This window comes from Eptatretus burgeri, chromosome 4 (genome assembly GCF_056783735.1).
Source record: "Eptatretus burgeri isolate ZD-2024b chromosome 4, Ebu_testis_v1, whole genome shotgun sequence".
NCBI lineage: Eukaryota > Metazoa > Chordata > Myxini > Myxiniformes > Myxinidae > Eptatretus > Eptatretus burgeri.
In genome coordinates, this window is record NC_140964.1 from 135996197 (window position 1) to 136021196 (window position 25000).

The following is a 25000-nucleotide window of genomic DNA, read 5'->3' on the forward strand; positions in this document are numbered from 1 at the left end:
TCCAAATTACGAGCGATTCAAATTAACCCTTTATGAGAAATAAGATGGCGTCTCAAGGCGAGCGGGAGCCGGGGGTATTAGGTATGTGTCGTCATGTAGGATCCATGGCCCAGGTCGGTTCTTTTTATAATTATAACCCCACCACTAACTGTGGTCAGTGGGAGCGGCTTGAGCACGAACTTTGCCGGCAAACGGAGTCGCACAATGGCAGCACGGAGCGGGCTGATATTAATGACACAGCACGAGGCGTGAGCTCCCAGTCACCGGTTCAAGGCACGTGGTCACGGCATGTGCCATGGCAGGCGTGGCAGGATGACTATGCGAGCATTGGCAGGCTTCAGGCACAATTGGGGGATGTTTTGGAAAAGGTGAAGCGTTATGAAGAATATATCGAGGAGGTGCAACGTGGAGTGGACGAGTCACAACGGCACGCAGACGCGCTTCAGAAAAATTACGTGTACGGGCGGGGGACACAGCGATTGGACGATTTACTGGAACGAATTCGGTGGCAAAAACATGACTTGGCCAATAGAGTCGACAAATTATGTGGGAAAAAGAATTTGGTAGTGTTTTATACCCGTCAGTTGGAATATGCAAAGAGCAAACTGAACAAAAGAATAGAGGAACAGCAGATTGGTATCTCCCAGGAAAGGAAACAATGGGAGGAAAAATGGAAAACCGAGCTCGAAAAGAAACAAAAGGAGCATGACTTGGAAGTTAAACAATTAATGGAAAAATTATTGGAGGAAGCAAGGCGGTTCAAAGAACTGGAGGGGAGAGTGAGGGAAATACAGTTGGAAGAGAAAAAATGTGAACACGATGGGGAGTTGGAACAATTGAAGGAAGAGATAAGAACAGGCAATCAGGAAAGAGAAAGCCTAGAATGGAAGATAAAAAGAGGAGAGAGACAGCTCGAGGAAAGGGCGGAGGAATTGCTGGAAAAGTCAAAACAGTTCGAAGAACTGCAGGGAGAATTGAGGGAGGAAGGAGAAAGGAAAACAAAGCTCGAAAAGGAAAAACGCAAACAAGATGGGGAATTGGAACGACTGAAGCGAGAGGTAAGGGTAAGCCAGTTTAAAAGAGAAATCCTGGAAGGAGAGATAAGAATGGGAAAGGAATGGCAGAAAAAACTAAATGAATACAGTAAAAAAGGGACGAATTGAGGAGGGAAGCGGTGGAAAGAAGAGATGAAATGAGTGAAGAAGCATGCAAATTGAGGGAGGAATTACAAACAAAAACTTCTGAGACACTGAAACACGAAAACAAAGAAAGAGGATTACAAGACGAACTGAGGATGTTAAAAGAGGAAAGGAAGAGAACAGAGAATGAAAAATTTAAGGAACCACACTGAGCAGATTGAACAATTAGAAGCCAAAGCAAAGTCGGAGTGTGCGGAGATGAGAAAGGAATTGGAAAAGAAAGCTTCTGAGTTACAGAAACACCAAAACAAAGAGAGGGAATTACAAAACGAGTTGAGGATGGTGAGAGAAGAAAGAATGACAACGGAAAATGAAACGTTAAGAAACCACACTGTACAGATCGAACAGCTGGAAGCGAAGGCCAGATTAAAGAATGAGGAACAAGAAAGAGTACTGAAAGAACAAGGAATGAGACAGGAGAAGGAAATCAGCCAAATGAAGGAAACCACGACATTGCAGAATGAGATGCAAAAAAGAGTAATGAAGGAAGAACAAATAAGACAGGAGAAGGAAGTCAGCCAACTGAAATAAATAACGAGATTGCAGAATGAGGAACAAGGAAGACAGTGGAATAGGAAATACAAAGAACAAGGAATGAGACAGGAGAAGGATGTCAGCCAACTGAAAGAAATAACGAGATTGCAGAATGAGGAACAAGGAAGACAGTGGAATAGGAAATACAAAGAACAAGGAATGAGACAGGAGAAAGAAATCCGTCAATTGAAGGAAACGATGAGATTGCAGAACGAGGAACAAGAGAGACAGTGGAATAAAAAACTGAAAGAGTATGAATTTGAAACTGAACGACAAAAGGAAAAAAATAGGTTGGAATACGAGGAGAAGTTGAAGGAGCAAGGAATGAAGCAGGAAGGAGAAATCAGGAGATTGAAGGACACAAGGAGATTGGAGAGGGAAGAACGAGAGGAACAATGGAATAGAAAACAAAAAGAACATGAATCTGAGGTTGACCAATTGAAAGAAAAGCTGAGGCTGGAGTACGAGGAGATAGACAAAGAACAGCGAATGAAACACAAAATGGAGATGAACCAAATGAAGAAAACCATGAAACTGGATAAGGAAAGACAGGAGAGGAAACGAGGAAGAGTAATGAGACAGCAGCAAATGAAACACAAAAAGGAGATTAACCAAATTAAGCAAACCATGAAACTGGAGAAGGAAGGACAGGAGAGGAAACGAGGAAGAGTAATTAGACAGCAGCAAATGAAACACAAAAAGGAGATTAACCAAATGAAGAAAACCATGAAACTGGAGAAGGAAGGACAGGAGAGGAAACGAGGAAGAGTAGTGAGAGAACAGCGAATGAAACACAGGAAGGAAATGAGCCAATTGAAAGAAACAATGAGATTGGAAAACAAAGAGCAGGAGGAACAGTGGGAGAGAAAACAACAACTATACGAGTGTGAAATTGAACAACTAAAACGGAGAGCGAGATTGGAGTCAACGGAGATTGAGGAGCTCCGGAGGGAGAACGAACAGCTAATGGGGCTCAGAGAGAAAGAACGACTCAGATGGGAAGGAAAAAGGAACCAGGAAGAGACAGAAATAAGGAACAAGGAGAGAAAATGTATAGAGACACGGGAGACAAGAGACGAGGTGAAAGTAATTGGGAGGGAGAGAAAAGAACAATTAAGACGGAAAGCAAGGAGGAGGTACGCAGAGATCGTGAAAGAGCAAGGAGTGAAAAACAGGGAAGGACGGGAGCGACTTAAGGAGAAAGCAAGGTTGACCTACATAAAGATAGGGAAAGACGCCAGAAAGAAGCGGAGACTAATAGACAGGAGGGGACAACAGAAACTTATAAATGTACAGAGACACGGGAGATGGGAATGATAGAGGGAAGACTACACGATGAAGACGGGGTAAGTGACGCACACACACACACACACACACGGAGGTAGTGGAGGATAATGGGGGTGAGCTCGCGGACTGGGTGGAGACCCAGTGCGAGCAGTTGGATGGCCTCCTCCAGGAACGAGGGGAGGGAGTATGCCCCCTTGAGGCGAGTCACGACCAGGTGAGTTCGGTCGTGCTTTGCGAGGTTGAGGGGACGGGTGCTGTGGACAGGTGCACGGAGAGCTTGGGGCGTATGGAGGCCCCGGAGACTCTTGTGGGGACACGAATCCCCAGTGTGGTTGTCCCTGTGTGTGTGTGGTACAAGGTGTGAGTGCGTCCCCGTGTGTGGAAGCGACCCCGTGTGTGAGTGGTGTGGTGGCAAGTGTGCCGGAGGGCGTGCTTCCCAGCGCGCCGTGTGTGAGTGAAACACCGCGGGCGAGTGCCCCCGCGTGTGTGAGTGAGGCACGGTGTGTGAGTCAGACACCGCGGGCTAGTGCCCCCGCGTGTGTGAGTGAGGCACGGTGTGTGAGTGAGGCACCGCGGGCGAGTGCCCCCGCGTGTGTGAGTGGTATGGTTTGTGTGAGGGAAATGGCACGAGTGAGTGGAAGGCCGCGAGTGAGTGGAGCCATGTGTGCGAGGGAGATGGCATGCGTGAGTGAACGGCCGAGTGCAAGGGAGACCATGTGTGTGAGAGAGCGGTATGTAAGGGAGATGTCGGTGGGCATGTGTGAACATGCAGCCGCGTCTCCCGGTGTGAGTTTAATGGTGAGGTGTGTTAGCGTCGTAACACGCGGGAGTGCGTGTGTTGAATGGCGACGGCGACGGCGACAGAAGAAAGAAAGCCGGGTGGCGGCTGTAGTTGTTTCGGGGACTGTGCCGGGTTCACCCAGCATTGAGCGCGAGGTCCGTGCTGTGCAACGCACGAGGCCCCCACGTGCTCGCTTGCGAGAGTGAAGTCCCGGTCCAGAAACGCCAGCGGTGGATTTGCCGATCCCGCGGACGGACAAAGTTTAGGCAGTATTTCGGATTTGGACCGGATGGGTTCTCCATGCGGGCGTGTGTGTTAAGCTCCAACGGGCAAAGCACATGTGTTCGTGTGGGGAACCCCTCGAGACGTGGGGCTTGTGTTTTTTTTTATGCGCACGGTGACGTCATGGCTGCACGCGGGGTTGGAATCTGGCAGGAGGGGTATTCCTGCCGGATGGTACCGTCCAAGGAGGGACGAGGTACACGTGCAGCTGCATGACGTCACGGGCAGGTGCAAAGTGAGCGAGCTGCGAGTTGCCGCGCTGGTGCTGCGCATGTGAAAAAAAAAAAGCAGGCCTCACTTCCGGGTGCACAGGATTCCTGGGCAAGGGGTGGAAGACCCCCTTGACCCAGGGCACAGGATGGAAACTAGTTCGGGGGAAGGGTTAGCTTAGTTAGACCGACTTCATGGGGCAGGGGTAAGTCCTCATGGAGTCCGTGGAATGGATTAGTTAGAGGGATTGTAGTCAGATTAAGGTTGGGAAATTGATTTTTGGGACATTCGAGGACAGTGACAGACTTGTGAATGTGTAGAGGGGACGTAGCTTAGCTACGTAGGTTAAATGGAACGTGCTATAGTTTAAGGGACGACGTGGGAGCACGAGTTAGTTAGGGGAGGTAGTTAGAAGGATGGCAGAGTTCAGCGGTGAGTGTGTTGAAGAGTTGGTGAGTGAAGTGGAAGCATGTGCTTGGTGAGTGAGTGAGGCCAGCGGGTCTGTGTGAGTGGAGCGAATGGGGAATGCATGGTGCGATGAGTGATTGGGGGGAGGAGTGACTCCCGCCCAGGGGACCCCGGGGTCAGTGTAGACTGAGTTAGTGGATTAGTCAAATTTACAAAATGGAGGTCGTTTTGTTGTTGGTGGGAGTGTAGGCTCGAAACCCGTTTGGAGGGGTGCAGGAGCCCTGTTGACGGGCTGGGAGCGTGGCTGCGAAAGGTGAGTATCGCTGAGTGGGTGCCCCGGGCACCAGGCTAGTCGGCCGTGGTAGGCCAAGGGCCCATGGGGGGCCGGGATAGCGTAGTGGGCACGGGTGCGCCTGCTTGGTGCGGGGGCCCGGGGCGCCATTAGCCGTGTGGGCAGTGTTGTGGGCACGGGTGACCCTCGGAAAGGGGCCCGGGAAGCCAGCCTGCCACGTGTGCGTTTCAGGGGAGGTGCCATGGGGGCACTCCCCGGTGTTAGGGAGCTGGTAGGCTCGGAGGCAGTGTCGTGCCCGGGGGTGCCATAGCGGGAGATTCGGCAGAGGGTCGTGCCTGCCAAAGGGAGCCACGTGTCCCAGCCATGAGACCGTGTGAGGGCACGGAGAGAAAATTGGGGGCGAGGCCTGAAATTGTGAGGACACCAACACAGGCGACGGGAATCTGGGTTGTTAGAACCAATAGATTAAGCGAGGGGCGCTTGTTGGAAGCCCCGGGGTAGTTTAACAGTTAAATGGTTGGGGTAGATTTGGAGATGTACCCCTCCGCACCATCCATCCCCTCGCTGTCGTTGTGGGCCGCTGGACCCACTTTGGTTATAGATCGCTGAACTCTGGGGAGGCCATTCTGAGGCTTCGTTGGGCCTCGACACAGGACGCTAGCTCTCCCTTGTTCCCCTCCGGGAAGGGAACGTAGGGGTTGGGAGTAGGCTAGGTGACAGGATAGGTTAGCCGAACAAGGACAGTACAGGGGGTTAGGGGACGATTTATAGTGGAGAAGTAAAAATAAAAAAATAAGTTGGGGCTAAATTGGGGTTTGACAAATTAAGGGAGTGGGTATAGACAGTGACTGGCAAAGGCGATAGGTTGGGAGGGAGACCGTAGGGTAGGTCCGAGCCCGCCTTCCGAGTGGCCAGCACCACCGCACTCCCTCCACCAACCTCCACTGAACGGCAAAGGCTGGCCAGCTTCATCTGCTGGCCGCGTTGCTGCAAGGCAAAGGCCGGCCCACTTCATCGGCAGCTGTTGTTTTGCTGCAAGGCCTGTGCCGGCTGGATCGTCTGCAGCTGCTGTGCTGCAAGGCCTGTGCCGGCCGGATCGTCTGCAGCTGTTTTCTGCAAGGCCTGTGCCGGCCAGTTCGTCTGCCGGCTGTGTTTGCCTGCAGCGGCCTTCTTCTGCGGGCTGTGTTTGCCTGATCACCTTTGCCATGCCATGCCCACTGCCCCTGTTCACCAGCCCCGTTCAATTTTTGCTTTGCCCCCCCCCCCTGTTCATTGCCATGTGCGCCAGGATCAGAAAGCAACAGTTTGCAAGCTGCGAGAACTGCCCTGTTGGCAGCTACAACACGGGCCTGCAGTGGCGGCCCGTGCACCGTGTTTGCGTCCATCCATTCATCCATCCATTCGTTGTGTTCATTGCGTGTGCCACTTGAGCTGGAACGGAGACTGCATTTGTGCAGCCCATGCACCGTTGTGGTTCACTGCGTTCAGTTCAAAAGGGAAGGCCTTGGACTGCGTGTGAGCAGCCGGCCACGTTCCCTGTCACCTGCATTGTTTGAGCCAGAGACTGCATGTGAGCAGCCTGGCTCCCTGCTAACTGCTTTGTTTTTGCAGAGTTCATTGATCCTGGGCCATGGTTTAGTGTAAAATTTGTAAGTTAAGGTTAAGATGTACTGTAAATATGAGTGCGCCCCCGGCATGTCTGTCTTAGCGCCGGCAATTTTATTTAAGTCGTCCGTGTGAGTGGGTTTGTTTAGGTAGTTACTCAGCCCTCAGGTTATTTATTTTGGGGACACGAATACCATGAATGTCGCACTCAGGGATCCGTAGGTAAAATGTACTCGGGGAAAACTACACATGATGGCACACGAAAATTTGACGACTCGGGACGAGTCTGTAAAAAGGGGAGGGGGTAGTGTTGTGGTTGACGAAATTCGCAAACCACCATTCAGGTCCCTTCGGTGAGATATCTCTGTAAGTATATGTGTAGTTAGGCCCAAACCCGTTGTTGAGAGGGAATAAATGTCATTCATTCGGGCTGCGACCCCTCTAGATAGCCGTTTTTCTTTTACTATCTTTATTTTGGACCAGCCGCCATTACTACCATCACAACCACCACCAACCACGTCTCAACAGCCATCACACAACAACCACCAACCGCAACGCCGCTTCACAACAACAGCCACGACCTTTACCGTCACAACTCGCCCTCGCAACCATCGCATCACCGTCATTCCCCTGCCGCTTGTGGGCACCGATACTGGACTCGTGCAGGGTGCGCACCGAGCAGCGGGTGCAGAAACACCAGCCTTTCCGAAGAAATCGGATCAAAAACGACTCACGCCCACTTCTGTTCCGTCCTATCAGCGAGCATGGGGCGATTTGGCCCCGCCTCCAGGTGCGTCGGAGTAATATCGCTATATGCAGATTCATGGATCAAAAAGCATTCACGCCCACTTTTCCTCTGTCCAATGGGGAGCCAGCCAGAGGTAAAGGGTCGAAGGTGAAGGAGCGAGGCCCCGGGGCTATAAAGGGCCGCGTTCGCTCGCCGGCAGTTGAGTTGAGTTGGGAAGAGCCAGTCAAGAGAAGAGTCGGAGAAAGCAGTTGGACGGAGCTGTGGAGAGTGGGAGAGTTGGAGAGGTGGCGGCGGCGAAGGCAGTCGAGGGGGCGCTCGTGTCAGAGTCGGGGAGCTGCGGAGAGGGGAGGCCGATAACGCGACAGAGGTCGCGGTGGAGACGCTCGTCGCGGGACCCGAACCAGCGAGATATCCTCATCCCCCCCGAGCATCAACAACCCCCACCTGTTTCCCCCCGCGCTGAGATAGTGCGAGAAGGGGGCCCCGTTCCCACCCCATACCAGGCAGTCCCAGCGAGGCCCGCGGAGTCGGGGCGCCACCGCCATTTTGCGGCTCATCACCAGACGGGTAGGCTCGACGCGGTCTCGGCCCCAGGCCCGTCTGCCCCCCTCATCGTGGAGGGTGGTCCCTTTTTCTTTTGCTTTGAGTATATGTGTTGTCGGCGCCGTCTGTGAAGTAAAACTGTATAAGTGTTGCCGTGTGCCCGGTAGTCGGTAGTAGATCTGCAGTGTGTGTTTTGCTTTTACATTTGCTTTTTGTGCATTATTGTGTGTTTCTTCTTCTTTTACATTTGCTTTTGGTGTATAATTGTATATGTGTGCTATCTGTGTGCCATCGCGAAATAAATGTGCTTTATGTTGAACTGTTTTTCCCGTTTCGCTTCGTCTTTTCCTTTATTGAATCTCCATCTTACTTCACGTAAAGGGTTGGTCGTGGGCTAAAACGCCCGATAATTAATCGAAGATAATTAATCGAACCATCGGGGTTGACGATAACACCGCTCGGTTATCCCGATAGTACGGAACTGGTCGCTTAAAGTGGCCCGTGTCCGAAGTCGACCTGCGGCGAGGTGCGATCACCCGGTCTACCCTCCGTGTGGGTACTGAGGTAGGTCGAATTTGGCGAGCAACCCTATCCCACGCGGGGGGCCGATTGGCACGATCGTGGTGAGGCTGAAAGGCCCACCCGTGACTAGTTCCCGGCGTTAGTCCGAGAGGGTCACGACGGGATTGTCCGTCCGGTGGGCGACGTGCCGCGATTCGAGTTACGTGGCCGTTCGCACGCCGGCGGGCGCGAATCCGCAACAATATATATATACACATATATATACATATATATATATACATACATACATATATATATATATATATATATATATATACATACATACATATATATACATACATATGTATATATACATACATACATATGTATATATACATACATACATATGTATATATACATACATACATATGTATATATACATACATACATATGTATATATACATACATATGTATATATATATATATATATATATATATATATGCATATATATATATATATATATATATATATATATATACATACATACATATATATATATATATACATACATACATATATATATATATATATACATATACATACATATCCTTATATATATATATATATATATATATATATATATATATATATATATATATATATATATATATACATACATATCCACATATATATATATATATACATATACATACATATCCATATATATATATATATATATATATATATATATATATATATATATATATATATATATATATATATATAAATATGTATATATAATGTTACGGCTGTGGAAATTCGCAGAACACCATAAAGGTTCCTTAGATCAGTTAGATCGATAAGTCTGTGTTCACTTAGATTTCCCCACCGTTGTTTAATGGGTTTTATTCGTATCACAGGGCTGTGATCCTTTGAGGTAGGTTTATCTTTTTCTATCGTTATTTTGAACGAACCACATCTCCACCACCATTACAACAACCATCACTCCCCTTAACCACAACACCAACCACAAGCACACCTGCCTCTCAACAACCACGTCATCCTCACCACTCCGCCAGCAACCGTCAACATCTCCACGCCACAAACATCGCCTCACCTTTGTCTCCGAAACGACGCCATCTTTGCACCAGCTGCGGCGAGTCCCCAGCGAACAGCGTCGCTGCAAACCGACGCGGGAGGTTTCGTTGTGAGCACAAGTCTGGTGATTTCTACCACGTCCGCTCCGTGTGGAAGCTTCGCCTCGAAAAACGGATCACACGAGAGAAAGGGGCGGGGCCTGTGGGGGTCGAAGGGTGTTGATTTCTACCATGTCCGCTCTGTGTGGAAGCTTCGCTCTCGGAGAATCGGATCCAGAGGGCCAGTGATCTCAACCACGTCCGCTTTCCGCGTGGGGTCAAGGTTCAGAGAGCAAAGGCCAAATCTCGTCCCCCCGGTCCTATATAAGGGCGAGCAGAACAGAGCTTTGAGGCAGTCTGGAGAGAGCCGAGTGGAGCCCGAAGTCTGGAGAGAGTCGGTCGGGGAAAGCCAAGGAGCTGCGTGGAGACCACAGCCGGGTAGAGCTTGCCAGCGCCAAGGCAGTCCGAGGTGATCGGACCTCAGCACAGTTCGCGCATCGCTGAGGAGCGGACGGGGTCATAAGAGCATCAACTCTGAGAGAGCATCAACACTGACAGAGCACTAAAAGACCCGTTCGTTCCTCTCAAACCGCGTTGCCGGCCGGGGCCCGGATCACCTCGCCTTGGCAAGGCCGCAATCAGGCGAGGCTGTCCTGGTGGCCGTGGGAAACACACGTCGCGACCTGCCCATCGTCGCACCACGAGGGTGTGGGTAAGCCGCATCGGTCTCGCGAGCCCATTTGGTCAATCAAGGCTCACGCACTATAAAAGGTCCACGGACCCTGTCTGCCACTCTCGTCTATGAGAGTGGCCCTTTCCTTCCTTTTGGGTGAATCTTGTGGCGCCGTGTCCTGACAAGTAAAAACTGAAGTGACTACATTAATAATAACCATATTCGATCGTAGTGCTTTCCCTTGCTTTTGTTTGCCTGTATACGTGTTGGCTGAACATACGTGCATGTGTAAAATAAATGTGCTTTGTTCAAATGTACTCCGTTCGTCGCGTCCTCCTTTCACCATATTGGAAATGCCACCTTGCATCGTGGAATAAATAGTGGGGTTTCAAACACCCGTTAAATAGAATCGGATCCGGTGAGGTCGGCGATAATACCCGCTCGGTTATCACTGCAGAACGGAATGGACTGCTTAAGCGGTTTGTGTCCCAAGCCGACCTGCGTCGAGGTACGGCTGCCCAGTCGGCTCCCCGCGCAGGTACAGAGGTATATCGAATTCGGCGAGTGACCCCATCTTGCGCGGGTAGACAATTGGCATGGCCGTGGTGGGGTTGAAGACCCACCCGTGACAGGGTTCCGGCGTTAGCTCTTGAAAGTCACGATTGAATTGTCCGTCCGGTGGGCGACGCGGTTGCGATTCGAGGTACGCGGCCGATCGCACGCCGGCGGGCGCAAATTCGTAACAATATATTGGTTCACGAAAAAAATAAGTGACCACTATCTGTCTGTGTGTCTGTCTGTCTGTGTGTCTGTCTGTGTGTGTCTGTCTGTCTGTCTGTCTGTCTGTCTGTCTGTCTGTCTGTCTGTCTGTCTGTCTGTCTGTCTGTCTGTCTGTCTGTCTGTCCCGAGCATAGCTCTGTGGGTTTTGATCCGATCCTGATAAAATTTTTGGTGGGAGGTTTATATCATGGTCGAGTTGTGTTTTCCTGAGAATGGGCGTGGTGCGCCCATTATGGGCGGAGCCACGCCCAAAAAACGTGTTTATTGGGGGTAGCCGATTTCAATTTGCATCTTCTCCTTGGGGGTTTGTCGAATCTGGCAGGGGGTTTTGGTATTTGGTTACCCAATGGCACCTGCATAGCCCCACGGAGCTCGATTTTTCATTTTCGTCCCAAGGTCAAGGTTACAAGGTCACGAACTGAGAAAATTGCGAATTTTGACATAAAAATCCATCTTCTCCGAGGGGTTTGTCGAATCTGGCAGGGGTTACGGTATTTGTTTAGCCCAATGGCACCTGCATAGCCCCACGGAGATCGATTATTCATTTTCGTCCCAAGGTCAAGGTCACAAGGTCACGAACTTAGAAAATTTCGAATTTTGACATAAAAATCATACGACCGCCCAAACTTTGAGAGCTAGGATGACAATATTTTTTATGCATAATGTTGAGGTCATTCCCCAACAAAAGTCTTGAAACCATTTTGCTCTATTTCGAACACCTTGCCCGTGGCGCCCCCTTCAAATTTGTTTTTACGCTGATTTCATCAAAGTATTATAATCCGATGAGTGCGAAATGCCATATAGCCGATATGACATTATATTGTTCCTGGAACGTTCCAGAGGAAGTTTTGCACCAAAAGTCATAATCCTTGCCTTTGACTTTTGAAGTTCACAAAGGTCAAATTTTCAAAGTTGTGGGAATCGAACCGGGTTTTCGACCTTCTTCGATGAACTAACTCCAATAAGCTAAAGCACGAATCCTGTTTCCTTACTTTAATGTCCACAACATTGTTTTGTGACCTTCAAAGGTGATGCAAAGGTCAAATTTTTAAAGTTGTTGAACAAAAGCAGGGTTTCGACATTTTGCAGCTTATAACATGTCAATCGTACCACATCATGTTGATCATTTTTATAACTTGGTCAAAATTATCACATTGTCTCATCTTTGACTTCTGAAACAATCTACATCGTCAAATACCGCTTGTGAACCATCGTCGTCTTCAGACTTGTATTTATATACTGTATATAAATATATATATATATATATATATATATATATATATATATATATATCCCCATCCCATTGTGCTGCCTCCCCGTCCCTTCGCGCCGCCTCCCCGTCCCTTCGCGCCGCCTCCCCGTCCCTTCGCGCCGCCTCCCCGTCCCTTCGCGCCGCCTCCCCGTCCCTTCGCGCCGCCTCCCCGTCCCTTCGCGCCGCCTCCCCGTCCCTTCGCGCCGCCTCCCCGTCCCTTCGCGCCGCCTCCCCGTCCCTTCGCGCTGCCTCCCCATCCAATCGTGCTGCCTCCCCGTCCAATCGTGCTGCCTCCCCGTCCAATCGTGTTACCTCCCCGTCCCATCGCGCTGCCTCCACATCCCCTCGTGCTGCTCTTCCCTTTCTGTCATGCTGCCCTCCCCTTTCCGTCGCGCTGCCCTCCCCTTTCCGTCACACTGCGATCCCCTTTCCGTCATGCTGCCCTCCCCTTTCCGTCACGCTGCCCTCCCCTTTCCCTCGGACTACTTCCTCGTCCCCTCATGCTGCCCCTCATCCCCTTGCGCTGCCTCCTCATCCCCTTGCACTACCTCCTCGTCCCCTCGCACTGCCCTCCCCTTCTCTCGCGCTGCCTCCTCGTCCTCCTCGCTGCCTTCCCATCCCCTTCGCGCTATTTCCCTCACAAACCCCCTGCCCCACCACACAACTCTCCAGAGGTCGAGGAGAGGAAGGGGTGTCAATGAATGTGTGAAATGGACAAATGTCATGCATGAAGAATGAAAGAAATTTGGACCTCCAAAGCCAGCCGCCAACTGGACATCCTCGATCATGCAATGTCTTTCCTTCACATTAAATTTCAACTTCTATTAACTTCCAAGGCCTTCAATTACAGCTCAATGCTCTCCCCTTTACTTTCCACCTTGTTCAGCTTTCCATCATGGAAACCAAGGCCTTCAGGATCAATGGAATCTCCCACGATGAAGCTGAGTCTCGGTGTCTATGACTTTGCCATTATGGATAGTCGGTGGTCTCTCTGTCTTCGACCGACTCATTTCTGGTCTTGCACCCTCTGCTCTTTTTCTGCTCTGTCCAACCCCCCACCCCCACCCCACCAAGGATTCTGCAGGGTGCACACGTGCACCATCAACCTCCTTCTGGTGAAACTCCCTAAATCCAGGATCACTGCTCACCTCCACTCAATCGTCCCTCTTTCGTCCTGCCTGTGGAAACAACTTCGTCAGTCTGTTCAATCTCATTCCTCTCTCCAGGGATTGAAGACTGCTATTCACCACACCCTCAGATCACCCTCCCACCCCCATTCACACTGATGACATTTTCTACCTCATTAATCCTCCCCAAGCTACCTCCTCCTTTCCAAATTATTGTAAACACCCCTCTCCTCCCCAAATAAAAAATGAAGTTATTTTTGTTCCACTTCTGTTTCATCCCTGGTTTTCCCTTCCTCTTCTTGCTGTGTTTGAACTTGTACCTGTGCTGTATCATGTGATTGGGTTTTCATATATCATGACTCGCCCGCTAGGGGTGGCAGGAATGTACTTCAGGACTCGCAATAAAGCGGAGTTGTTGCTAACACTCTTTCTTCTCGTGTTCCGCTGCACCTCGTACACAATAGTTGGCTGACGAGGATGGTTGAAAACGGACAGGTGCCCGTTTTCGTCGGAGACGACTTCGAATTGTTTTCGGAGCAATTGGGATGCTATTTCCACGCGAATGATGTGGTCGACGAGAGCAAAAAGAAGTCGATCTTGCTCGCCTCGCTATCGACGGAACATTATCGACTACTGAGTGATTTGGTGGCGCCGGACAAGCCCCGGGATGACGGGCTGTCGTTTCGGGACGTTGTGCAGAAGATGAAAGCACACATGGCGCCGGAGATGTCATGACAGCTCGCTCGAAACCAGTTCGATCGCCTCTCGAAAGGTGCAGAGGAGCGCGTCGCTGATTTCGTGGCGCGAGTGAAGCATTCTTCCGTGGCATGCAAGTTCACGGCGGAGGAGCGTCCAGCTCTGCTCAGAGATCGTTTTATTGCTGGTTTACAAGATGCAAAGATGGTTTCGGCGGTTCTACGGCTGAAGGGTGAAGCCATTACATTCGACTCGGCGGTCAGCACGGCTTCAGCTGTTGAGCAGACTCGCAGAGATGTTCGGGCCATCACCGGCCATGCGGGGTCGCGAGCGCCCCGGGACGCACGCACGACCTTCGGTGCGGGTCGGACGTCGCCGCGCGGCCGCACGAGCGGCGAGGCGACCCCGCGGACGTGTTTGGGATGCGGAGGTCGACACCTGCGCCGTGCGTGCCCGTACAAAGGCACCGTGTGCTTAAATTGTCACAAGGTGGGTCATCTGAAGCGTGTGTGCCGTGGGGCGCCGGCCACCGTTAAGGTGATGGGTGGCGATGTGCGAGGCGACCTTGGCGACCCGGGGCGGAACCGGCAGCCGTTGTTGAGCCTGTTTTCAATTGGCCCGGCGGCGGCGTGCCCGATGACGGTGGAAATCTAAGTGAACAAAATGCCGATCACGTTTCAGGTTGATACGGGAGCGGCTGTGTCGATCATAGGCGAACAGACCGTGCGTAGACTCAACGGCCTGAAGCTTATCAGGTCAAACCTCACGCTGTTCACGGACACCCGCGAGAAGATAACGCCAGTCGGGATGGCAGACGTGTCTGTGCGGTACCAAGGCCAGGTCACCGCGCTTCCGTTGTAGGTCGTGCGGGGGAGGGGACCGTCTCTTCTCGCTGAGACTGGCTGTCCTGCATCAGGCTAGACTGGGCCGCAGTTCACCTTGTGCAACCCGTGCCGAGCCGGTGGGAGGATCAGTTGGAGAAGATTCTTCAAAGACATCAAGGTTTGATTTGCGACGACCTTGGGAAACTCAAGGGCATGTAGGCAAAGCTCTTCCTGAAGGAGGGAGTGGTTCCTCGTTTTTGTAAACCACGACTGGTGCCGTATGCCCTGCAGGACAAGGTCAAGGGTGAACTGGAAAGGCTGGAGGCCTGTGGAGTGATCGAATGGGTGTCGTACTCAGATTGGGCCACCCCGGTCGTCATGGTGCTGAAACGGAATGGAGACGTCCGATTGTGCGGGGACTTCAAGTCCACGGTTAACCCGGGGCTCAGCGTGGAGCAATATCCACTGCCGTCAATCGATGAAATATATGCGCGATTGGCGGGGAGTCGATATAATACTTCACGAAGCTCGACCTGCGTGATGCATATTTTCACCTGGCGATGGATCCCGGGAGTAGCGAGCTTTTGACAATCAACACGTGTCAAGGGCTCTATCGATATACCCGACTCTGTTTTGGGATTGCTTCAGCCCCAGCCTTGTGGCAGAAAGCCATGGATCACGTTTGCATTGGCCTGCCCGCTCAGACCTACCTGGACGATGTGCTCATTGCGGAGAAAACGGCGGAAGAGCACCTTGCGAACATTGCCCAAGTGCTGACAAAGCTAGAAGCGTGCGGCCTGTGCTTGAACAGGGACAAGTGCACGTTCTTCAAGCAGCGCTTGGAATACCTCGGGCACATCATCACGCCGGAGGGGCTGTTGAAAGGCTTTCGGAAGGTGGAGGCGATTCAGCACATGCCACCGCCTCGCGACAAGACGCAGCTGCGCTCATTCATTGGTATGGCCCAGTATTACCAAAGGTTCGTGCGCGGGCTCAGCTCTCAACTTGCGCCGTTAACACGGTTGCTCAGGAAGGACGAGCACTGGGCCTGGGGGCCTGCACACCAGGCGTTGTTCGACGGCGTCAAGCGGCTGCTCACAGAGGATATGGTCCTCGTGCACTACGAGTCTGCGCGTCCGCTCTTATTGGCATGTGACAGCTCTGCATATGGCATCGGGGTAGTGCTCTCCCACAGGATGGACGATGGTTCCGAGCGGCCTGTTTGTTTTGCATCCCGGACCCTGTCCGCAGCAGAGCGGGAATATACCCAGATCGAGCGCGAGGCTCTCAGCCTCGTCTGGGGTGTGCGGAGGTTTCATCAATACCTGCTGGGGCGGCATTTCACTTTGCAGACGGATCACAAACCGCTTCAATTCATCCTGAGACCCGAACGCGGGGTACCGGTGGTAGCGGCCGCGCGAATACAGCGGTGGTGTCTGTTTCTTGCTGCTTACGATTATGATATTCAGTTCGATTTTAGTCAGGTCAGGTTCGATCTGTGACCTGCTACAGGTACCATGTAAACCTGTACTAACCTGTTCCATGGTCGGGTTGTCGGCGACTAAACCGTCTCCCCCACCAGGTTTTCTGGTGAGGAGGGTGTTTGGATGTGGACACCCAGCAGGATTAAAAACAAAACCTGTCAAAGGGCGGAGGAGCTCCTTGTGAGCCAACGGCCATCCATATCTAGTGCCCAACTGTGTCTGCAGACGTCCTCCTGCAGTTGGGTTACTTCTTATTAGGAGGTTGGTGGCAGGATTTGCACTCCGGCCACTGTAAAACGCTTCATTCCGCAAAACGCAAAAACGCAAAAAAATCTGAAAACCCACTCCGTGGGAGTACCTCCTGTGCAGCTTCCCTTCACAGGGCAGCTCACCGGATGACGGGATTGAGGCAAAGCCTTCGGGACCCCCAATCTTTGATAGGAGGGAAACCACGGGGTATCATCCCTGGGTCAGATTGCGGGAGAGTGTGTCGGAGTGGTGCTGAGGTGTTGTCCACCAGACGGCGGTCTCCTTGGGTTAACCTGAGGCGGTCCCTTCGGGTGGGTGCCTGGAATGTCCTATCCCTAAGAGAGGATGATCACCTGTCTCTGTTATCATCTGAGCTCAAGCGTTTGGACATCGGGATTGCAGCTCTCTCTGAGGTTCGGAGACCGGATTGTGGCGAGATAATGGTGGGTGGTTACACCTACTATTGGTCTGGTCGCTCTGATGGTTACCATACCCAAGGAGTTGCTGTAGCTGTGTCCAATAAGCTGAGCCCAATGATAATTGAGGTAACACCGGTCAACGAGCGTATTATGAGATTAAGGATTCGCAACTCCTTAGGTGTCATTTCCCTGGTCTCTATTTATGCTCCGACTGAGGCGAGTGATCTCACCGTGAAGGACACATTCTATGCCACACTGGAGTCTGTGGTTGATCAGTGCCCCAGGCGAGATACACTTCTAGTCTTGGGGGATTTTAATGCATCGACTGGAACTGATAGGGACGGTTATGAGGTGTGTGTTGGTCCCCATGGGTCAGGAACTATGAACCAGAATAGCACTAAGTTCCTTGACTTTGCAAGAAGTCATGGACTTAGGGTGGCTGGTTCATGGTTTCAGCGCACGCAAGCTCATCGCTGGACTTGGTATTCCAACGCTGGCGGTGTGGCAAAGGAGATTGACCATGTCCTCATTGACGGTCGTTGGAGGATGATCCAGAACTGCAGGGTCTACCGGAGTGCTCAGTTCCTCAATACTGACCACAGGCTTGTTGTAGCAACTCTAAAGCTGCACCTTAAATCCTGGAGAATGGTACCATCCCAGCCTAGGCTGGATGTTGCCAAGCTCAGGGATGAGAGAGTAGCTGAGGAGTTTGCGAACAGGCTGAGTGGACACTTGGGGGTCTGGGTGCTTTGGGGGGTCCTGAAGAGTTGTGGAGCACCTTCAAGACCACCGTCCTTGATGTTGCCGGTGGATGCCTTGGAGTTCACCGCAGGGCAAAGAAGAATTTTGTCTCTCAAGGGACACTGGATACCATTGACCAGAGTCGCAGGGCCAGGCTGAATGGCAGAGCTGAGCTGTTCAGGGAGCTGAGGCGTAAAACTGTACGTGCACTGAGGGTGGACAAGGAGGCCTATGTGCGAGGAATCTGTGAGGGGGTAGAGCATCACCTGTGGACAGGTGATTCTCGTCCCGCTTACAGGGGAATTCGCGCATTACGTTCATCCAAGCCCATCCCTCGGAGCACTGCAGTTCGAGCAGAGAGTGGTAGGCTCTTGACAGAGGAGTCTGAAGTGAAGGCCCGCTGGGCCGGTTACTTTGAGCGGTTGTACCAGGCTGATCCCCCAACTGTCGAGTTGGACGTCAAGGGTGTTACAATCCCTGTTGCTGACCCTCGAATCAACTGTGGTCCACCATCGCTTGTGGAAACACGGGCTGCGGTGAACCAGTTGAAACGGGGCAAAGCTCCAGGGATCTGTGGCATCCATGCTAAACTTCTCAAGGCTGGTGGAAATGCTGCACTCGTGTCGTTGCATGCAGTTTTGTGCTCTGCCTGGAACACAGGCATCATCCCAACTGACTGGAAGAGGGGCCTTGTTGTCCCTCTCTGGAAAGGGAAGGGTGATCGCCAAGACTGCAACAACTACCGAGGGGTGACGCTGCTCTCAGTGCCGGGCAAGGTCTTTGCTCGGATAATTCTTGATAGGGTTCGCCACCATCTGCTTTCGCACCAGCGTCCAGAGCAGTCAGGCTTTACACCAAAAAGGTCAACGATTGACCGTATCCTTGCACTTCGTGTCCTCACCGAACGCAGACGAGAGTTTCGGCAGGGGCTGCTTGCAGCCTATGTTGATCTCTGTAAAGCGTTCGATTCAGTGAATCGGGATGTCCTCTGGAGGATTCTTGGTCTTCGTGGGGTGCCACCGAAACTGATCGATCTGATGTCTGAACTCTACTCTGGTACTGAGAGTGCTGTGAAGTGTGGTGGTACCATCTCTGACTTATTTCCAGTTGTTACTGGAGTTCGTCAGGGATGTGTACTTGCCCCCACACTTTTCAGCACTTGTATGGACTGGATTTTTGGGAGGATGTCGGAGAGATCAAGTTGCGGTGCATCGTTTGGCAATGTCAAGATCTCGGACCTTGATTTTGCAGATGATGCAGTCATCTTTGCGGAGACTTTAGACATCCTCTTGGGGGCCCTCGAGGTGCTGAATGAGGAGTCGGAGCCGTTGGGATTACGGATTTCTTGGGTCAAGACTAAGATCCAGGCTTTCGGTGACATCTTGGATGCTGCTGTCCTGTCTGTGTCTGTTTGTGGTGATGATGTTGAGGTCGTGGATAGATTCACTTACCTTGGCAGTGATATTCATGTCTCCGCAGGTTGTGAGCCGGAGGTCAATAGACGTCTGGGTCGGGCCTGGGGAGTCATGGATTCACTGGATCATGGGGTGTGGCGCTGCCGGTACCTGTGCGGGAGGACGAAAGTCCGAGTCTTCAGGTCCTTGGTACTTCCAGTCTTGCTCTATGGGTGCGAGACTTGGACTTTGACCAAGGATCTGAGACGGAGACTTAATTCCTTTGGTACCAGGTCTCTTCGAAGAATCCTTGGCTATCGCTGGTCAGATTTTGTGTCCAACGAGCGGTTGCTGAGAGAGACTCGGATGAGATTTGTTACCTGCATAGTCCGTGAGCATCAGCTGCGGCTGTATGGACATGTGGCTCGTTTTCCTGACGCTGATCCTGCTCACCAGATTCTCTCAGCGAGGGAGTCTCATGAGTGGAGGAGGCCAGTGGGCCGACCACATGCCTCATGGTTGCAGCAGGTTGACCATCATCTCAAGGAGATGGGGATGGGCCTGGCATCTGCCTGGGGGATGGCCAGACGGAGGCCCCTGGAGTACCGGCGGAAAGTGGACGCAGCGACGCGCTGTTCTGGCACATGCTCCCATACCTGACCTGACCTGATTCAGTTCCGAAGCACCGAGAAGCATGCTAACTGCGACGGGCTCTCACGCTTGCCGTGTGCGGAGGGTCCAGCTGCGTCTGAGTCGGCCGACCAGATCGATGTGTTCGCGCTGGGCCAGGTCCAAAGCGGGCCGATCACGGCCGGACAGGTCGCGGTGGAATCGGCTCATGATCCAGTGCTCGCCCGTGTCGTCCAGGCGATTTCTATGGGGAATTGGGGCGATCTACCTTCGACACCGGCATTTCAGCCTTTCATGTTGTGCGCATCGGAGCTGTTGTTGGTCCAACGGTGCGTTATGTGGGGAGTGAGGGCGGTGATTCCGCCGAAGTTCAGGCAGCGGTGTTTGGAAGAACTGCATGTCAGTCACCTTGGCATCGTGAAGACCAAGAGGCTTGCTCATCGCCTGTTGTGGTGGCCGGGGTTGGACAAAGACATTGAGCGGTTGGTTAAGCGTTGCGCCACGTGTCAAACAGATGCTGATAACCCTCGTCGAGCCTCGGGGCTTTGGCCGACCCCAGGTAGGGCCTGGCAAAGGGTCCATGTAGATTTTGCGGGGCCAGTTAATGGCAAAATGTTTTTGATTGTGATCGATGCATTCTCAAAATGGCCGGAGGTTGTATTGCAGCATACATCAGCAAACATTGCAGTAGAGAAACTGCGGACGATCTTTGCTAATAAAGGATTACTGGAGATCCTGGTCTCTGATAACGGTCTGCAGTTCATCGCAGGTGTATTTGATGAGTTTATGCGTCAAAATGGTATTCGACATCTAAGGTCCGCACCGTATCATCCTGAGACGAATGGACAGGCTGAGTCGTTTGTTAAGATGTTGAAACGGGCTTTGCGCAGGGGGGTGTTGCACCTGTGCAGACGGTGGTCGATGTCTTTTTGCTCCATTACAGGAACACGATTCATCCTGTCACGGGTGATTCTCCTGCCATTCGTCTCTATGGACGGGCATTGCGGTCCAGACTGGATTTGCTACGACCTGGAGGGTCGGGGAGTGGGGCGGTGTCGCATCCGACGTTGCTGCGCGGTTTCGATGTGGGACAGCGGGTAATGGTGCGCGATTATTTCCCCGGTTCCAAATGGGTGCCGGCTGTGGTCTCTGTGGTACTGGGGCTGGCGAATTGCATGGTGCGGACTGATAGTGGGGAGGTGTGGAAGCGGCACGTGGACCAAATGCATGATCGCTGTTCAGCATCACCCCCCCCCCGTGCCGAGCGATGTGGGACCCCCACCTGTAATGTCACCGTGGCCAGACGTTCTATCGCTTGAGCCGGATATGCCAATGCCCACGGGGTCTTCACCTGATTCAGTCCTGCCCGAGGACGTCGGGCAGGCTGGTCGGCCGGGGGCGGTTGTTTTTGCGGATGGCGCAGGTCCGGCAAGGGTGTCACCTCGACCGAGCCGGGAGGCGTCTGAGCCTGGGCCGTCTGGCGTCGCTGCCCGTCCGAGGCGGGTCAGGGTGTGGCCGCGGTACTTGGAGGATTTTGAGTGTTGATTGGTTTCGGTTGGTCATGTTATGATTTTCCTTTCATCATTTGACTTGTCATTTTACGAGGGGAGGAGTGTGCTGTATCACGTGATTGGGTTTTCGTATATCATGACTCGCCCGCTAGGGGTGGCAGGAATGTACTTCAGGACGCGCAATAAAGCGGAGTTGTTGCGAACACTTTTGCTTCTCATGTTCCACTGCACCTCGTACACGACAGTACCTAGCTTGTTCATCCCATGTGTTCTTCTCCCCCTCCCACTGCTGACATTCTTTCATCAATGTGTGCACCATCCCTCTGATGGCCGTTAAGCTGGGCGTCCTATCTGCCATCATTAGTTGGTGTATGTTAAAGATCCTGCAGTGTCCCTCATGAAGAGTACATGAGACATTGTCTGTACCATGAACAAAAGCGAAATGCCTGCTTTAACCTCCAGGGGCACTGCATCAGTGGCCCAGCCACACTCCTATCAATGAATGAATGAGTCAAACATCAGGTCTGGCCAATAGGTTCATGGAAAAACACCTCCAATTTGTTTATTAGCTCACCTGGAACATAGTTCTGGGGGGAGCTTATGGGATGGCGTTTCATCCGTCCCCCCCACAAATACTTGCAACTTATTCTCTGAAACTACACATATGATTTCGATGAAACTTTCCCACAATGTTCATCAACATCCGTGTATGTACCAAAGTTTGTTCTATTATATACACCTATTTTGCTTTCTTCCTTTTGAAAAATAGCTTTCTTCTCAGAAACTGCACATTCAAGTCTGATGAAACTTGACCACAACCTTCATCACCCGTGACGAACCAAAGTTTGTTTACGGCATTAAAACACCTATTTCTACAGGTATTTACTTTCTTCTTCATTGCATATTTTGTTGGTGATCCTTGCCTCCCAGTGATTCCCTAGTTATCTTACCCAGCCGCTACCAGGTGAGCACCCAGGGATATTGCCCCTATGTTATGTTTAAAATGCAATTTGACAGAAATGCAAAAATGAATGAACCACAAGTTTAACGATGCTATGTGAGCTGCTAACGACATATATCTAATTTTCAAGAAAACAAATCATCATGAATTTTATGGAATTGAAATAAATATATCGGAGTTTCCTTTCCCCGATCGTCTAAACCAAAAAACCCGCAAAACTTCAAGAAAAATTGCACACATTTATATGCTCTTGTAAGTCCTGTATGAGTAGGGTACTCCCACCCTCAGGTGTTTCACAGAGATAGGAGTTTCTGCTCCTCTTAGCTCCCAAAAGTGCCCGCTGGTCTAAACTATAAATGGCAGACATCCATCACCTCATCATTTCAAAGACCCACCTGAAGCCATGGGTGGTTCAGACATTCTTCGGCACTTGGTCTGCTCCTGTTCAAGAAGCAAGTAAAACAAATAATCATAATAAAAAATAAAAAATGGAATTTCTCACTTTCATATTCTTTGAAGTTCCAATCTTTGATACACACAGACAATCATTAAAACATTATGTACTATCGAGGACATGAAATAACACGATGAGAAACACCCACGACACCGAGACGACACCGCTCCAGGCATGAAATTTGTAAAACTGAGTTCCAAGTCATTTTTATCACTTTGTTTGGTGTTGTGATATTGAACAGCACAATTCCAAATTTAAATGTGACACCATTTTTTTTATCTTTTTCAGTGCTCGTACTTCTGCTCTTGAGCCAGTAATTGACAGATGAAATCTCTGGATCCAGTACTAAGCCTGGCTTGTTGCCGTTTGAGGCAGGACCAGCCACGAAGGACGTTCTGCAGTGTGGCCCGATCGTTTTCTCCAATAAAGGGTGTTGTTCCATGCAAGCTGCAAAGAAACATCAACATCACCGTTCCCATGAACTGTTACTTTCCATTTCAAGCAAGTATCGGAGATATCTCAAAGATAGTTATGACTATCATGGCGGAATATGTGCTCATCAACCCACCTCCCACTCCCACCCCTTACCCAATCAACTCTTCGCTTCTTACCTCTGATAGAACAAGGAACTTTGATGCAGGAGGAGACCATTCGGCCCATCATGCCTGGGCTACACCAATACCAGATTAAACAATAAAATAACTGTCAGGTTATAGACTCAATGTCACTTGAGGGGAGATGTTCTTCATGCAAATAAAAATAATGTTTAACATATTTTATCATTATTATTACAGTGGTCGCTGCTTAAAAATATTCTTTTTCAGAACGGCTGGACAGATCGAGAATAAATTTCACACACGTTCTCCAAGCCTTGGGGATACCAGGGTGTTCATGAATAATTAATTGATAGGTCACATGAATTGGCAGCCATATTGGATTTAGGGAAAATATTTCAAAAATTCTCTCTCTTGAACCTCGATATCAATCAACATCAAACTTCAAAATTATGATCGAGTTGTGATATGGAATACATATTTTAAATTTCAACCTGATCGGACACATGGTCTGGCAGCCAGAATTATTAGTTTTTTTTGAATCTTGGTTCTTTTTGATTTTTAATTTTTTTTTTGATTCAGACTCACTTGGCTGGGCCTGGATATGTTTGAAGTTGGAGGAGTAACATTTGAAACCCGAATCCCATCGAGGCTCCAAATGATGATTTCATATTTGCTTTTTGCTTGTTTGGGTTCCTTCTGATGACTTCGATGCAGTACCAATTTTATTTGGTCTTCAATTTGATTTGAATTGAATTGTTTTAAAGGTTTCAGGGTAAGTCCAATATGGCTGCCAAACCATGTGACCTATGACGTCATAGGTGGGGAACTTTTTGTGACTCATGGATAGGCGGTCATACCTGTAAAGTTTCTCCTCGATCTGTTCAGCTGTTTCGGAGATTGTTGAAGGATTTATTATTTATTTTTTTTTTTTTTACAAAAAAAAAAAATGGCTGCTGAACCACTTGACCAACGAGAATGGGCACTCGGTAGAGCACATACCTTTGCCTCCGCTACTTTTTTTGTTCTTGGCATGAGAGTGGGGGGAACAGAACAGTGAACATTTTGGTGTTGGTTTCATGCAAATCGGTTTTGATTTGACCATGTTATGACAAAAACCACATATTTTGAAAGGTCGTGACCCCATTGACCTTTGACCCCCAACCGCTAACAAGGGTAATGACGTAATTGTGTCATGTCGCCCATCACAAGATTGGGCAATGAATTCTGAACATTTTGGCATCGTTTGCATGCCAATTAGATCAAAATTGACCGCGCTATGGTAAAAATACGAATTTGACCTTTCCGTGACCTTGACCTTGACCTTTGACTCGATCGCTCCCAAAACCTAATCAAATGTTCCTTGGATAATAACCCATCATGCCACCAAATTTCAAGCGATTTGGTTTAACACTTTCTGAGTTATGTGAATAACAAACAAACACACACACACACACATATTCACAAATAAATAAATAAATAAATACACAGCGACCAATACATAACCTTTCGCAGAATGCGAAGGTAATGACGTCATAAATTTTTTCTGTTGACAAATTTCCCCGAGATGGCCCTCAAACATTTTCTTACACATTGGATGTAGCATTCAACATGTGCAATTATGACGTAACAACGAAGGCACCCATGACATAAAAAAATCACATTTATTCCACATGGGGAGTTTTCACATGTGCCAAGTTTAATTTTTTTCCTTGGAGCGGTTT

The 25000-nt window shown here is 50.3% G+C and overlaps 1 protein-coding gene across 1 annotated transcript in view; it reads right to left on the minus strand.

Moving 5' to 3' along the window:
• Nucleotides 1-25000, minus strand: part of OBSCN (obscurin, cytoskeletal calmodulin and titin-interacting RhoGEF) — a 498370-nt gene that overhangs the window by 50922 nt on the left and 422448 nt on the right. Inside the window, exons 104-105 of the mRNA XM_085876584.1 lie at nucleotides 23020-23169; nucleotides 22664-22709 (exon numbers count right to left, since the gene is read on the minus strand). Coding sequence (XP_085732710.1) covers nucleotides 22664-22709; nucleotides 23020-23169 — 196 coding nt within the window. The remainder of the gene's footprint in view (nucleotides 1-22663; nucleotides 22710-23019; nucleotides 23170-25000) is intronic.